General features: G+C 32.4%; 1 protein-coding gene across 3 annotated transcripts; it reads right to left on the reverse strand.

Annotated features, from left to right (window-relative positions):
- On the reverse strand, positions 2,034 to 9,505 carry LOC107619335. 3 transcript variants are annotated; one of them, XM_021111332.1, is made up of 10 exons: positions 9,117 to 9,503; positions 8,949 to 9,031; positions 8,014 to 8,096; positions 6,435 to 6,510; positions 3,950 to 6,334; positions 3,566 to 3,880; positions 3,380 to 3,485; positions 2,635 to 3,292; positions 2,238 to 2,438; positions 2,034 to 2,136 (listed from the first exon to the last, which is right to left on the reverse strand). In XM_021111332.1, exons 5-8 carry the CDS (start codon positions 6,313 to 6,315, stop codon positions 2,636 to 2,638), a joined length of 3,444 nt encoding a protein of 1,147 aa, XP_020966991.1. In that variant the 5' UTR covers positions 6,316 to 6,334; positions 6,435 to 6,510; positions 8,014 to 8,096; positions 8,949 to 9,031; positions 9,117 to 9,503; the 3' UTR covers positions 2,034 to 2,136; positions 2,238 to 2,438; position 2,635. The 3 variants fall into 3 exon arrangements, 2 of the variants coding, with proteins under 2 accessions (XP_020966991.1, XP_016177076.2); XM_016321590.2 differs by lacking the exon at positions 8,949 to 9,031 and having other exon boundaries at positions 9,117 to 9,505; XR_002353896.1 differs by lacking the exons at positions 2,635 to 3,292; positions 3,380 to 3,485; positions 3,566 to 3,880; positions 3,950 to 6,334 and having other exon boundaries at positions 9,117 to 9,486.

A 15,600-nucleotide genomic window follows, 5' to 3' on the forward strand; every position in this document is an offset into this window, starting at 1 on the left:
TTTGATATGTGGACCCTCTTTTTTCAACTCTTTTTTTTAACATTATTATTTAAAAAAAATATCCCAAAAAAATTCGTTTAATGTGAGAAATGTAGAGAAGCACCTCAGAAACAGCTCAGAAGCTAATATCAGAAATTGTAATGTTAACTTGTATTCTAATGCAGTAATTAGACTATTCGTTAATTAGTTTCGCACTATTATATTGTATTAGTTATGCGCTATATAAAAATCTACTTTAATCATTAAAATTCTTATCTATCTGTGTTTCTTGACTTGTTCCTACAAGATTCAATTTTCCATGATGTTACATCCATTGTCACATTCAAGCATGCATTAAAATTTATTGATAGATGAGAAGATCATTGTCATAAAAACTTTGCACTTGTCACTTTGGTTTTTAGTTAGAGTCAATAAGTTTGACATAGATGTTCCAAGATGATCCAATTCAAGGCAATAAACTAAAAAGTAAAATAATTCATTTTAATAATGGTTTATACTTTTATTCATACAATAATGCAAGTACACAAGTAAACTTATAAATATGTGAGAATGAATACGGTTCTATATATATCAAAGTACATCATCTGAATCTACCCTTGCAACAACAAATTTTCATGAGAACTGTGTCACTTTTAATATAAAAAAATAAATAAAAAAAAAAGGTTTGATTTGTGGCTCGTGTGAGGCATTGTTTGATGTACATTTTTGTACTATTTGTGACTCGAATTTGATCGAATCATTGAATCCAGTGGGAGAAACATGGCCTCAACAACACCACAAGGGGTGCTTCTTTTGCCATTTTAAGATCATATTCATCAATTTATATATATAAACTTATGTGGCATTTAATTTATACATTTAACTTATTAAATTATACAAATGACATACAGAATAAGTAAAGATAATGAATTAAAATAATGTTAATATTATTTTTAAAATTAGAGTTATTGTTAATTATTTTGAGTTCGTTAAAAGTTTATATTAATCTTTTTCCCAAATTTTATAAATGAAAAATTAAAATTTAATTAGAAATGACAAATTAAAATTTAATTAGATAACAAATTACAAATGGACCTGCTTAATGCTAAACTAATATGGATAAACCTCATGTTCAAATATTTCCAATAAAGTCATTATCCAGAGTTTTTAATTAGAATCTTGGTAATCATAAAACTTGATACTAATCCCTGAAATGTTTAACAGCAACATAAATGACAAAAAAAAATTATTATAGGAAAAAAATGTCAATACGATAGGTTAGGTCATGTGATATTATATCCAGCCTTAATTAATTTTAACTCATTTACAGCTTCGTAGAGCATTTTACTTAATTACCTGATCTGAAATCTCACAAAAGACCAAAAAACTTCTAAAAATCTAAACTGGAATATTTTTTCCTATGAAGTCTAAACAAACTTTTAAATGTTAGTCAAAATAAAAGATACCGATTTAAATATAAATATTAGAACACCTCATTGGAGACACTAAAGTCTAACATTATGCATAAACAGTATAACTCTTTTTACTTTTATCTTTTACATAATTTTACATTTTTCCATATCTTATTTGCTCCTATTAGAGTGCACCAATGTCAATCAAACTTAAGAGGTTCTTTTTAGTTGTACACAGAATAATTAAACTTGTTTGAATATGTATATATTAAAATACTATTTTACTAATTAGAAAAAAAAAAGAAGAAAAAATACAGGATAAAGACATTGGTACAAACCTAACTAGTTTTAGATTAGGAGACATTTAGTGACTTGGCCAGCTATATTATTTTCATTAATAAATAACAGCTAAAATTGTCCTTGGATGACACAATACCAGAACATAGGAGTGCATGTATTGAAGATAATTAAATTATTATTACTTAATTAAAAAAAAGAACCTGAATAATATCTCTATAAGCTCCATTTTTGTATGGCTCTGTTGGAACCAAAGGCCATTTCTCATAACTTATAGGAAAGTTCTTGAAATTCCCAGCAACAGCTCCCAAAAACAAGCCTAAAAGTCCACCAGATTCACCAATCGGTTGGCCATGCTCATTCCAATGCACTATAATTCTAGTCTCACGAGACAGCACCCACACATCTTTCAACCTTAAGTGACCTTCCTTAATCACTCCGTTTGCATCTATCAAATTATTCAAGTCGTATACCATAGATTATTATACTTTCTTCCTTGTAGAAATTTAAATATACAGTGCTATAATTGAACTAAATTTAATAACATACCTTCCAAATCAACTGTCCAGTACTTATTGGACTTTCTTCCTTGTACATCTAACTGAACATTTGAAACTTCTGAACCAGTAGATAAAGTAGGTTCAGGCTCTATAGATTCAGATGACTCATTTTGATCAACGGGTGGTGAATCATTAAACTCATGAGTAGATGTATTCTCACGTGAAGAAACAGTCTTTCTCTTAGTCATTTCTACAATGTATCAAGAGATATTAAGATTAATATATCAATAACATAATGAAACTGAAATAATAGTACTTGATTTAATCAACTAACAACCAAAGAAACAAAAAACTACTACATCAAACTATCCTGTATATGTAATAAAACATAAAATTATGAAAGAAAACAATACATAACACTCTATGACTTGCAACTAAATACTTACATTATTCTAAACTTTCTTCGTCTATAATTGATCTTGCTAATGGTATATGTGAAATGTTATCTGGAAAAAATTGTCCCAAATCTTGTGATGGATAACCCACATTGTCATAAATTATGTCTTCATCCTCATTGCCCATATCATATAAGTCTCTTGGCTTTACTTGAATTGGTATGCTCCAACCTTTTTCTTTCTCATCCTCCACGTAATAAACCATTTGAGCTTCGTTAGCCTTAATATATGGCTCATCATCCTCATGCTCACCGGTATGTATTAATCTACTAAAGTTGATAGAAGTAAAACCTAACTTATCTACTTTCATGGCCCTTGGGTTTGTGGTATTAGCCCATTCACATTTAAACAAGGTTACAAAGAATATACCATCATAATTAAGTTCAATGATGTCGACTAACTTTCCATAATAAGGAACTGCTCCAAACCTCATGTTGGGATCACTATTGCGGGAGTAACTTCTTGTTCCAAATGTCCCAAAAATACCACTGTTTTGAGTTTTTAAACCTTTTTCACGTTCTACAGTCCTAAACTTGTATCCATTGACATTATATGCAGAAAATCTTCTTGCTTGGTCAATCGGCCCTTTGGCAAGACTAAAAAATACCGTTCTCTTAGATTCTTCAATTTTATCAAGATCTCGAACAATCTAAGAAAGCATGACGAATTTTTTATCAACTTCATATGATGGAAATTGAGTTAAAAAATAACTTCAAAGAGGAAGAATTTGACTCACACGGGTAGAGAACCAACTTGCAAACTCTCTATGAACTTTCTTGTCTATCTCTGATGTATTCCTTGTACGACTTCTTAATTGCTTTCGTACAATATTTCTAAACTCCCTATAGATGTCTTAATATTAGGATTAAAGGTCATTAAAAAAATCTGACTTATTTGAATTAGAACATGATGAAATACTCACTGGAGATATTTGTCAACTATGGAGCAATTAGTTAACACATGTCTATGAGCTTGTAACTTCTCGATGGCTGTTAAAGTGAAATATGAGGAAACACCAATTGGTTTACCTACTTCAGGAAACAAAGTATCTAACCAAGGATTTGATTCTTCATGGGTTGGTTCATCATCAACTCTGCGAGGTCGATTCCATCTAGTCTCAATGTTCTCTAAATATCTGGAGCAAAAGGTAAGAATTTCTTCCATTAAGTATCCTTGCGCTATGGATCCTTCTGGTTGTGCTTTGTTACGTACATATGACTTCAAGTGTCCTAAATACCTATCCAGGAATGAAGATTAAATACTATCCAACAAAGTCATAAATAATGATCTAAGCTAATAATTTTACCTCTCAATAGGGTACATCCATCTATAATGGGTAGGGCCTCCAAGTTTAGCTTCTTCTACAAGGTGCACCATCAAGTGAACCATAACTGTGAAGAATGAAGGAGGGAATAATATTTCCATGTGGCATAATGTGAGGATAATTTGATCTTGCAACTTTTCCAAACAGGGGGCACTTAACGCTTTACCACATAATTGTCTAAAGAATGAACACATCTCAATAAGCACTGCAGAGACCTCATCAGGCAGACCTGTTTGCATGGCTAACGGTAATAATTGCTCCATAAGTATATGACAATCATGACTTTTTAGCATCCCACTCAACTTAAGAGACTCTAGATCAATGCACCTTGATATGTTGCTTGCATAACCATCAGGAACAGTGACGTTTTTCAAAGTTGTCAAGAATCTCTTCTTACCCAAATTGTTCAGAGTATAAATTGTTGGAGGACACTTTCCATTTTCCCTTGGCCACAGATCAGGCTTGATACCCATTTCTTGAAGGTCTCTTCGAGCATTTATGTGATCTTTTGACTTCAAACTATCATTTAACAAAGTATATAGTACGTTGTCACATACATTTTTCTCAATATGCATCATATCGAGATTGTGACGCAGCAAATTAGACTTCCAATATGGCAACTCAAAAAAAATGCTCTTCTTTTTCCATTGTTGAGTACCACCTCCTTCAACAGTTCCACCAGTGCGTAATCTTTTACCACTTCTTCCTATTTCTTCTCTTCGGCCAAAGGTGACATTAATATTCTCAACTTGTGAAAGTATTTCACTGCCAGATAATTTTCTTGGTGGAAGCCTTGTTTCTTGTCTTCCATTAAATTGAACGGTATTTAATCTAAACTTGTGTCTCTGATCCAGAAAGCGACGATGACCCATAAAACAATACTTTTTGCTGTGATTGAGACGATGCGGGATGTTATCGAAGTTGCAAGAAGGGCAAGCAAGTCCTGTGTATGTATTCCACCCAGAAAGAGTTCCTAACCCAGGAAAGTCACTAATTGTCCACAATAAAGCTGCGTGCAACTTAAAGACTTCTTGTGTTAAAGCATCATATGCATCGCAACCCTCAACCCATAACTCCTTTAACTCTTTTATTAGAGGTTGCAAATAAACATCTATGTTGTTTCCTGGCATTTTCTTGCCAGGAATGATCATTGAAATTATGAATGATGTCGATTTCATACACGTCCATGGAGGAGTATTATACGGAATGAGAATGACAGGCCAAATACTATGATTCGCACTCAACGTTCCATGTGGATTGAAGCCATCGGTAGCTAATGCAAGACGCACATTTCGTGGATCGGATGCAAAGTTGGAGTGCTCCAAATCAAACCTTTTCCAGGCCTCAGAGTCTCTTGGATGTCTCATTGCGTTATCCTTATTCTCAGTTGTAGCATGCCATCGCATATCAGCAGCAGTCTTTGACGAGTAGAACAATCTTTTCAATCGAGATTTTAAAGGAAAGTAACGAAGAACTTTTGCCGGATGCTTCTTCTTTTTGTTACCAATAACACTCGATGGCTCAGCTGGACCTTTTTTCTTATATGTCTTCCATCTAGACCTATTACAGACCTTACATGTCTCCCTGTTCTCATCTTCGCCCCAATACAACATACAATTGTTTGGGCAAGCATGTATCTTCGTGCAATCCAAACTGAGTTTAGAAATGATCTTTTTTGCCTCATAAAAAGAACTTGGAATTCTCGCGTATTGGAATGCGTCACTCAAAAGTTCTAAAATCATCTTCATAGACTTGTCGGTCATTCCACAGAGGGACTTGATATGGAACAACTTCAATAGAAAAGATAACTTTGAGTATCTTGTACACCCTTCATATAACGGCTCTTCTCCATCCTTAATTAGCTCGCTAAACCCTTTCGCTTCAAGAGTTTCATGAGATTCACTAGGCATCGATCCTTGAGCAACACCATCAATGACTTCATCTGCTATTACGGGTGAACCATTTCTGATGTTCCCACCAACTCCTAGACCTTCACTAATCAAGTTTCGAATTGAATCAACCTCGACCATAGGATGCTGCTCGTCGGCCATAGAATTTTGTTGTACATCTGAAAAAATACTACTTGAAACGTTGCTAGTTTCTCCTATCGAGCGCTCTCCATGATAAAACCAAAATGTATATCCTATTGGAAATTGTGTACAAATCAAATGATCATACACCTCGTCCCTTGTTAGCCACTTCTTAAAAGCACATGCATTACATGGACATATGATTGTTCCATCGGCAGAATGATGTGCAAAAGCAAACTCAATAAATCTTGAGACACCTTGTGCATACTCAAGAGAATTTCGTGGTCTCTTAATCCACGATTTATCCAGAACTTCCATAGCTTTAAAGTAAATTGTTCTGGTTTAAAGCCATGTGCACTATTTAGTAACAACTATGTAAATATATATTTTTCTAAAAATACTAATCTACCAACCATAGGAAAAGAGATGTTACTTACTTGTTTTTCAAAAAAAATCAGCAGATAAGTAAGATGGAATAGGTAGGTATGTTACTTCCAAAGAAAACAGCCTTCACTGCGAAAGAAAAATAAAAAAAAATAAGAATTAGAATTAGACTCAGAAAAATGAATTAACATGGATGAAAGATAGTAGCTATGTAGATTGGCAAAACCCACAAGAGGTTGGATTGTTATCCTCCCAAACGCACATAGAAAATACAATTCCAAAAACCAGCTCAAATCATATGAGAAACATGAGAAAATGAGACACATGCAGTGGAGGAGACAGTGAAGAAGGAAACTAAAGAAGCAGCGAAAATCAATGAAGAAGAGACGGCAAAAGAAGATGCGATACCTTTAAATAAAACAAAAGAAAGTAACAAAAGCAGTGAAGCAGTGAAAGTAGGAGAAGAACAATTTGAAGAAGAAGTTGGTGTTGCTGTGGCTGAAGAGAAGGTAATTGAGATTGATGCAACCGTAACAGATTATCATCATCATCACGCAACAGATGTTGCTACCACTCACATTCATTAGAACAGCAAGTCATCACGTAAGTTTCAATTATTATTTGTTTTTCTTATCAAGTGTGTTGTGTACTCTGCGTTCGTTGTTGATTTATATTTGTGGACTGACCTTGTCAGATCAAACTAAAATCACAATGTAAATTGTAACCGGGAAGCCATCGTTCATGTCAATGCAAAACTATATGCAAATTTAAATAATACTAATATGCAAACAGTGTAAGCAAATTGATTTTACATTAAAGATTGGTGTAAATTAAATACAGGTTATTCTTCTTTTTATAAATACTTTATACAAACATGTAATGATAGATGAGATTCCTTATTATACCATGTGTCAGCTGAATACCCTATTCACGTTCACGTTATATCTTTGTTTCTCAATTAAGTACCACTCGTCTTCAATTTAATAATAATAAAATAATAAGTGAATGAATCTTAAAAATAAAAAATACTATTTCTCTTTTATTTCTAGTATTCTCTAGCTAAATCTTTAATTTTTTCCTAACAAATATAATAATAAATAAAAAAAAATTTAACTAATATATACTTTAAAAACACTTGATAAAATTACTAATTAAAATAGTTTATAAAAACAAAAAACAACAGAGTAATCCCCGTCACCAACAGACCAGTAGGGTGTGTTTACTTTAGTGAATTTCTTAGCTACTTAGTTCACACTAGGGATTTTAGTTATGTTAATGGCAAGTTCTTAATACAATTTTTGGGTTAGAAATTGAATTGAAGTTTGTTAATTGGTAATCATCTTATAGAGCAGATATATAAGATTTTGTTCATCAGTTACATACATAATAAATAAACTTATGAGAAACAAAACTGGAAGCCAGAGAACTCTTATTCATTTTCAGCGTTGAAGCAATAAGCACAAGTTATAAGCAGAAAGCAAGATGTGTCCAGCTATCTATGCAGGGGAATACTTTTCATTGCTTCTACGTACTCTATAATGTGTGCTAGCTTTCTCTATAATGTGTGCTAACTTTTACTCACAATATTCATCAACAAAATTGGACAAATCTTAAAATACTAATAATTATTACCTGTGCCAAAGTTGGTCTTGACTTAATCTGGCTCCCTTTGCTAAGAATATAGACCAGAAAGGATAACCATTTCAGCTAAAAATCTGCCAAACCCAGTTAATCAAAGAAATCAAATACTTCACTATATTTTCATGGGAATGAAATCTTAATAATATATTCACCAAATCTTTCACAGACATCATTGCATTATAATTAGCTTTTGATGTAAATTAGTAATAGACAATAACAACTACTATCAAGACTTTCAGACAACAATCACAAGTTCACAACATGAGGCATAAAAAAAAGACATATACATGGACAAAATCCTTCTGAACCTGTTGAAAAGGAGATGAAAAGAAAAAAAAACAGTATAAAAAAGTCTTATAATATCTATAAGACCTTCAAATTTGGCTTCTTTTTCTTGTTGATTTGTCAAGCTAAGTATAGTTCCAGTTCCAACATAATGGCATGCAACAAGATCAGATTTAATCTTCAAAGATTTTATGAAACTTCTACACTTACCAACAAAAACTGATGTTGAAATTTTTAAAGTTTTGTATTTTCATGTACTTTACTCATTATATTCTAGGAATTCTTGAAAATGTTTTCTGCAGAATTCTTATCTTGACGTAAAGGTACATCCAAATTGGCCAATACCAGAACTCAATGAGGACCAAGTGCTCATCAAAGTTGTGGCTGCATCCCTTAATCCAGTTGAAAATAAAAGAATTACCGACTTCTATAAAGACATTAACAACCTTCCTGATCCTTTTTTTCTCTGTACATACTACTCTATATTCTCTTGTTGATTAAAACTATATTCACCTCCATCGAAATTAGATGATATTATACATAACACTTTCTAAAATTATACATTAAATTATCTATCGAAAACTGTTTATAAGAAAAATAGAGAGGGAAGAAAATCCTAATAGAGAGAGAGACAGAGTGACCTTAAATTGAAGAAATTTGCGCTTCCAGAAGAGAAATTTGTGCGCTCAGAGTAACGAACAAGAAGGAGAAATAACTAGAGAATCTGATAATGGGTTATTAGTGATTATTAAGTAGAAGAAGCATAAAATTGAATCAGAAAAGAACAAAGAAAAGCACAATTAGCTTACCAGGGACTGGAACAAATGCGTATAGTTTTGCTAAGCCATGATTCATTGCAGATTTTTGCTCTGCACGAAGAGTTTTTGTTCACTGCAATTGGGGTTCTGGGCGTAGAGCTAGGTTTTGGAAGAATGAAAAATTTAGTAATGGCGGATAGTAGTGGGTAGTGGAGCTAGCGAAAAGTGCGAATGAAAGAGGAATTAGGCGGTTTAAGCAAATAATGGCGCGAATTCCATAAACCGCCGTGGAGAGAACATGATGGCCGCCGCCGGGCGTTTGCTTCAGAGGCGGTTGCGTGATACTGCTGCTATGTGAAATTGGGGATTGCAGCGACGGCGGTTCTATTGGACCGCTTCCCCAAAATAGCCGCTGGAATTAGGTTTTGTTGTAGTGAATTAAAATAATGTTAATATTATTTTTAAAATTAGAGTTATTGTTAATTATTTTGAGTTCGTTAAAAGTTTATATTAATTAATAGCTGAATTAATGTGAAAGCAAATAGGAATTAATAGGTTAAGTATTTCAGTTAACTGTAATAAGAAAATACAAGTTTTTTATTATTTAGAATAATAAATTTCATTGTTATTATTAGTCTCATATTGCCTAATTTATTTAGGTTTTTTTTTTCCCTACTAGTATAATAATTATGTACCCATTTGTTTATGCAGTAAAGTTGACTTAAATATGAATTAAATTTTCTGCTTAATTTTTCTCATATTGCAGTTAGTATGTACATCATTTATTTACTACTCATTTAAAATTATATGTAAAAAAAATTAATAATTAATTAAATTTTATTTTTGATAATATCATTTTTTACATGATTTTTTTTATTATATTTTGTATGAATTTATAAAAACAACGAATACCATTTGTTACTGTGGGTAACCGAAGATTAATGGGTTGGACTCGTTAAGCTGGCCCAGTCAGGGGTGTCTGCGGATCGGATCGGATTGGATATGGCCAAAATTTCGATCCGATCCGCATTAAAATCATCGGATCGGATCGGATCCAATATCCGCAGTTTTTAAGGTTGGATCCGATCCGCACATTTGCGGATCGGATCGGAACGGATATCGGATATATCCGCAAAACACAAAAATATTTTTAAAAGCTTATTTTTATTAAAAAAATATCAATAAAATTTATTTTTTCTATTCTTTTAAATATGTTTACTCTTAAAATAATATTAAACATACTTTTCTTGAATAATAAATTAAAATAATTTAACATATATGATAATTATTAGTTAAAATAAAACATAAAAAGAATATTTTACTTATTTATTTCTTTATTTTTGCGGATACGCGGATATGCGGATCGGATGCGGATACCAACACAAAATCCGCAATCCGATCCGATTAGTGTGTAGATCCGATCCGATCCGATCCGAAAGCCTTGCGGATCGGATCCATATCCGTAATTTTCGGATCGGATTCGGATAAACACCGCGGATATGCGGATCGGATCCGATCCATGGACACCCCTAAGTCGTCTGATGGGGGAAGCCTTCGAAGGGATTTGCGCCTTTGGGGCCTCCGTCCGACCTGTGAGTGTGAGTGAATGGGGGGTGGTACTGGTACTTGCAAAGACACTCCGATACCTAAATCAGCAAGGGGGTAAGCAGGTCTAGAGAGTATTAGGACTTAGTGATACCTGAGGGGTGTCAGTGTATTTATAGTGGTGAACCAATAACCACCGTTGAAGTAGTGCCACCTTTTTAGGGTGATAACCGTCCCTTTATCTTAGAGAGGTTGAGATATAGCTCTTGGAAGTGGTTAGAGAGATTCTAGGGGCAGTTACTCATTTAAACGAGTGTTTATCTGCCAGCTAACCCTCTTCCCCGACTTCTTTAGGGTAAGTCGTAGTAAGAACCGACTTCGTAGGGAAAAGGTCGGTGTAGGGCGAGGCTCAATCCTTTGGATTGGACATTTCTTTTGGACTTGGACCTTATCATTGAGTCAGAGTATGAATACCATTATTAAAATAGGAATGATGTTATTATTTTTTGTAAATAAACTTTTTTTAAATAATAAAAACATGTCAATACAAAGATAAAAAAATACGATCTATATGTAAACCACTACCACTTGTCACAATTTATGTTTTTATTTTTCTTTTTCATAAATCGCTACGATCTATGGTGATTTATGATTTACATGATATTATACGTAAATCACAATGACCTAAGATAAATTACATACAAAAAGTTAAAATCCTACAATTGGTAGTGATTTATATAGAAAAAAATTAGACACGTATATAAACAAATTCCAAATGTTGTAATTGTATAATTTTAAGTCTCATCGGATTTAATAATATAATTTGTCCATGTTACTGTTATTATAATTGAATTATATATATTATAATAAAAATAATATTTATATATTAAAATTAATTAGATATATTATTTAATTTATTTTTAATATATATTTTATACTAATAACTAATTTTAATAGCTAAATTTAGTATCTTGATGTTAGGAAAGCTACTATGAAGTCTAAGGCGTCAGACAGGATCCACCAATGATGTAATTGAAGGGTCTGGTTAGTTAGGAAATGCACTATTACGACGAATAATTAATTAGCCATCCTCGTATCCGTATTTTGTACACAATCTAAGCATACTATTCAAACTGGATTGGGGATAAAATATCACCAACTTAATTTTCTTCAAAATTCTTATGATTAAAAGAGAGGGATCAGTTTATACATAGTGTAAACCTTGTTGAGTTACACCATTAAATAACTATTTATACGCCACCGATTTAGCCCATTTATCTCAAATAGCTTACTATTTTATTTATTTTTGTTAGTCATTTTGAGTCTTTTAATTTCTATTTGTTCTATATTTTACCACATCATTAGCCTTAAACAGAAAAATAATTAATTTACCTCAATTGAATTTTTGGTTAACTTAAGATAAAGATTGTGTATCAATTAAGTGTGGAAAACTGTGGGAACCTGGGTTAATGGGAATGTGTTATATTTCTACTTTATGTAAATATTGGGAATTTGGGTATCTACTCATGTGAAACCAAAAAAATCAAATACCTATGTGCATTGATATGTTATATTTGCTTTCAAAAAAAATATAAATAAATAAATAAATAAAGGGACAAAATTACCCCAATACTAAGTTTAATAAAAGATCAATGCATAGGTGGTGAAATTGAAGATAAATTTGGTACATGAGTATGTGATACAAAAGTGGGAATTATGGGTAGCTAGGCATGAATTTAGAGTTACATAGAGAGTGTGTGTGTGTGTGTTAGGTAAGAGTTTAGGTTAGTCAAAGATTTATATTTTAGCTCACTTGGCCATACATATATCCTCATCCTTACCTTAGCCTCATTACAACTTTGAAAAGACCTCATGATGTTTGCATTGGTATACTAAATTTTTGTTGATTGGTTAGATGAAGAACAAAGTTTTAGAAAGCATGACTAAAGAAGAATAGAGTGATTAACCTTAGACACTTGAGAGATTAGAGTGTATATACACTACCAGTGAGGGTTCAATACTTGATTCTATGTTCCCTGCTTTCATGAGTTATTTTCTTACAAGTTTACTTGTCTTTACTGTATGATTTGAATTTGTGAAATCGGATTTATGTTTGTCTTGGAGAACTTGTTTACTTTTAATCATAGAAATATCTTAGCATATAGTTGCATTCATATATAGGTTATTAGGTTGCATCTCGTGAGTCTTACTTTCCCTCATTCATTCCTTTTATCTCCTTGAGTTTAGCATGAGGACATGCTAATGTTTAAGTGTAGGGAGATTGATAAACCACTATTTTATGGTTTATCTTGCACTCAATTGAGTGGTTTTTATCAAGTTTTCGCACACTTATTCATACTAATTGCATGGTTTTACATTTTCCTTCCTAATTTTGTGCTATGATTGAAAACATGCTTCTTTGGCCTTAACTTTGCTAACTTTAATCATCTCTTATTACCATTCGATATCTTGATATGTGTGTTAAGTGTTTTCAGGGTTTATAGGGCAGGAATGGCTTAGAGGATGGAAATGAATCATGCAAAAGTGGAAAGAATACAAGAAACTAAAGGAATTGCTAAGCTGTCCAGTCTGACCTCTTCGTACTAATTCGACCATAACTTGAGCTATAGAGATCCAAATAAGACGGTTTCAGTTGCGTTGGAAAGCTAACATCTGGAGCTTCGAAATGATATATAATTTTCCATAGTTTCCCTAAAGATAGTGACGCGCACGCGTGCATCACGCGCACGCGTGCATTTATTTGCAAAAATTCAGCATATATATCAGAATTCGCCCCCAGCGATTTCTGGGCTGTTTTTAACCCAGTTCTCGGCCCAGAAAACACATATTAGAGGTTGCAGAGTGGAGGAATGAAGGGACACTTCTCATTATTCATAATTTGAGGTTTTAGATGTAGTTTCTAGAGAGAGAGGTTCTCTCCTCTCTCCTTTCTCTAGGTTTAGGATTTTAGGATTAGCTTTGTTTAATTCTGGATTTCTACTTAGTTTAATTTAGTTTCTCTTCTACTCTTATTAGTTCTAGAACTTTAGTTTATCTATTTCTCTTGTTGATTTGTTTATTTCCCCAATTTGATTTATGAACTCCATGTTAGATTCAATTTCTTATTAATGCAATTTGAGGTATTTCAGATTTATGATTACTTTCTTCAATTTATGTTATTGATGCTTTTAATTGATTGTTTAGATTTATTTTTCTTGCTAGTTTTCTATGCTTTTATTTTGTGCCTACCAAGTGTTTGATAAAATGTTTGGAAGGATGTTAGAGTAGATTTTATGCTCTTGGCTTGGGAAGGTAACTTAGGAACTCTTGAGTTACTAATGTCCAAGTAATTGATGATTGGAGCCATTAACTCTAGTTCTCACTAATTGAATTGGTAGAGAGCTAGGGTTTATGGATTTGGATTGATATGACTCATTTAACTTTCCTTTACTATTAGTTAGAGGATGATTTAATGGGATTGATCCTTGCCAATTCTCATGTTGTGGTTAGTGATAAGGATAGAGATCCTTGACCACCAAACCTTGCAAGACTTTTTCTTAATTATTGGTTTATTTTATTATCATTTACATTCCTTGTTCAACCTTTTAAAAACCCCAAAAATATACTTTTCCATAACCAATCATAAGCACATCTCTCTGCAATTCCTTGAGAGATGACTCGAGGTTTAAATATTTCAGTTTATTTTTATTGAGTTTGCTTTAGTGACAACCCAAATTTTTATATGAAATGATTTTTTATTGGTTTAGAAATTATACTAACAATAAGAATTTATTATAAATTTTTTACTAGCAAGAATCCGTTCATTAGTATGACATACAAATTTTTCTTTTCTTAAAATATCGTTCAATTATATATATACTATTATTACACAGAATTAATAATAAGATGGATTAAATGATGGGCTCACATAACATTGAAGTAATATTATAACATTTTAATAAGATGCCATTAAGTAAGATGAACAATAGTAGATAGCATCTTTTATTTTAAATTTTACTTTATTAGACCAATTTTAAAGTTTATTATTCACATTGTTCACAAAAATATGGTCTATCTCACAAAGTCCAATAAATTTATATAGGTGCTTATGAGAAATGATTTTTAAATTTTTACCCAACTTTATTAAACATTCTACATAATATTACAAATAAAAAGTCAAACTTACGAGTATATCCCTTGTGATTTCACACAACTCTTCTAGTGTAGAGAAGCAAACAAGGAGTAATTAAGTTTCTTGTTTTCCATGTGTAGATTGGTTTCAGAGAAAGCCTATATTTTCAAGACATGTGGCGTAGCTCAATGCCAGTTCCTGAAGCATATTTCCGTAATTTGGAGTCACACATCAATGTGAATTTTTATTCGAAGTAATACCTCTTCATTTATTTCTTTTTTTAAATAACATGCGAAAATTGGAAGTTCAAAAATGTAGTTCTGTCAAAATTATATTTGATGTGAAATGCATAACAAAAGACAAGACACTCCTACCAATTAAATTTTCACTGAAGGAGTTGGTATTAGAAAAGCTGCCGAATTTGGATAGCATTTGGAATGAAGATCCTGATGGAGTACTCCACTTTCAACTTGTACAACAAGTGCGTGTTGATACATGTAAAAGCCTTACAAGCTTGTTCCTAAAATCAGTAGCCAAGGATCTTGTCAATCTTAAAAATCTAGAGTTGAAACATTGTGAGAGCTTGGTGGAAATCATCTCAGGGATGGAAACAACATCAGAAGGAGCAATTACAGACTCTATTATGTTCCCTTCTTTGACTTCATTGACATTGTTGGATTTGCCAGGGTTAAATTGTTTTTACTGTTCATTTCATTGTTTTCGGTTGAAAACACTTAATGGCCATGATCCACAAACTGAGGACCAAGTCTGTTTCACAGAGGTAAACTTATTAATCTAGTTTTGACTAATTTTTATGATATACGTGTTATTTATTTATTTATTTATTATAACTATGCG

This window comes from Arachis ipaensis, chromosome B09 (assembly GCF_000816755.2).
Source record: "Arachis ipaensis cultivar K30076 chromosome B09, Araip1.1, whole genome shotgun sequence".
In the NCBI taxonomy this organism is placed as follows: Eukaryota; Viridiplantae; Streptophyta; class Magnoliopsida; order Fabales; family Fabaceae; genus Arachis; species Arachis ipaensis.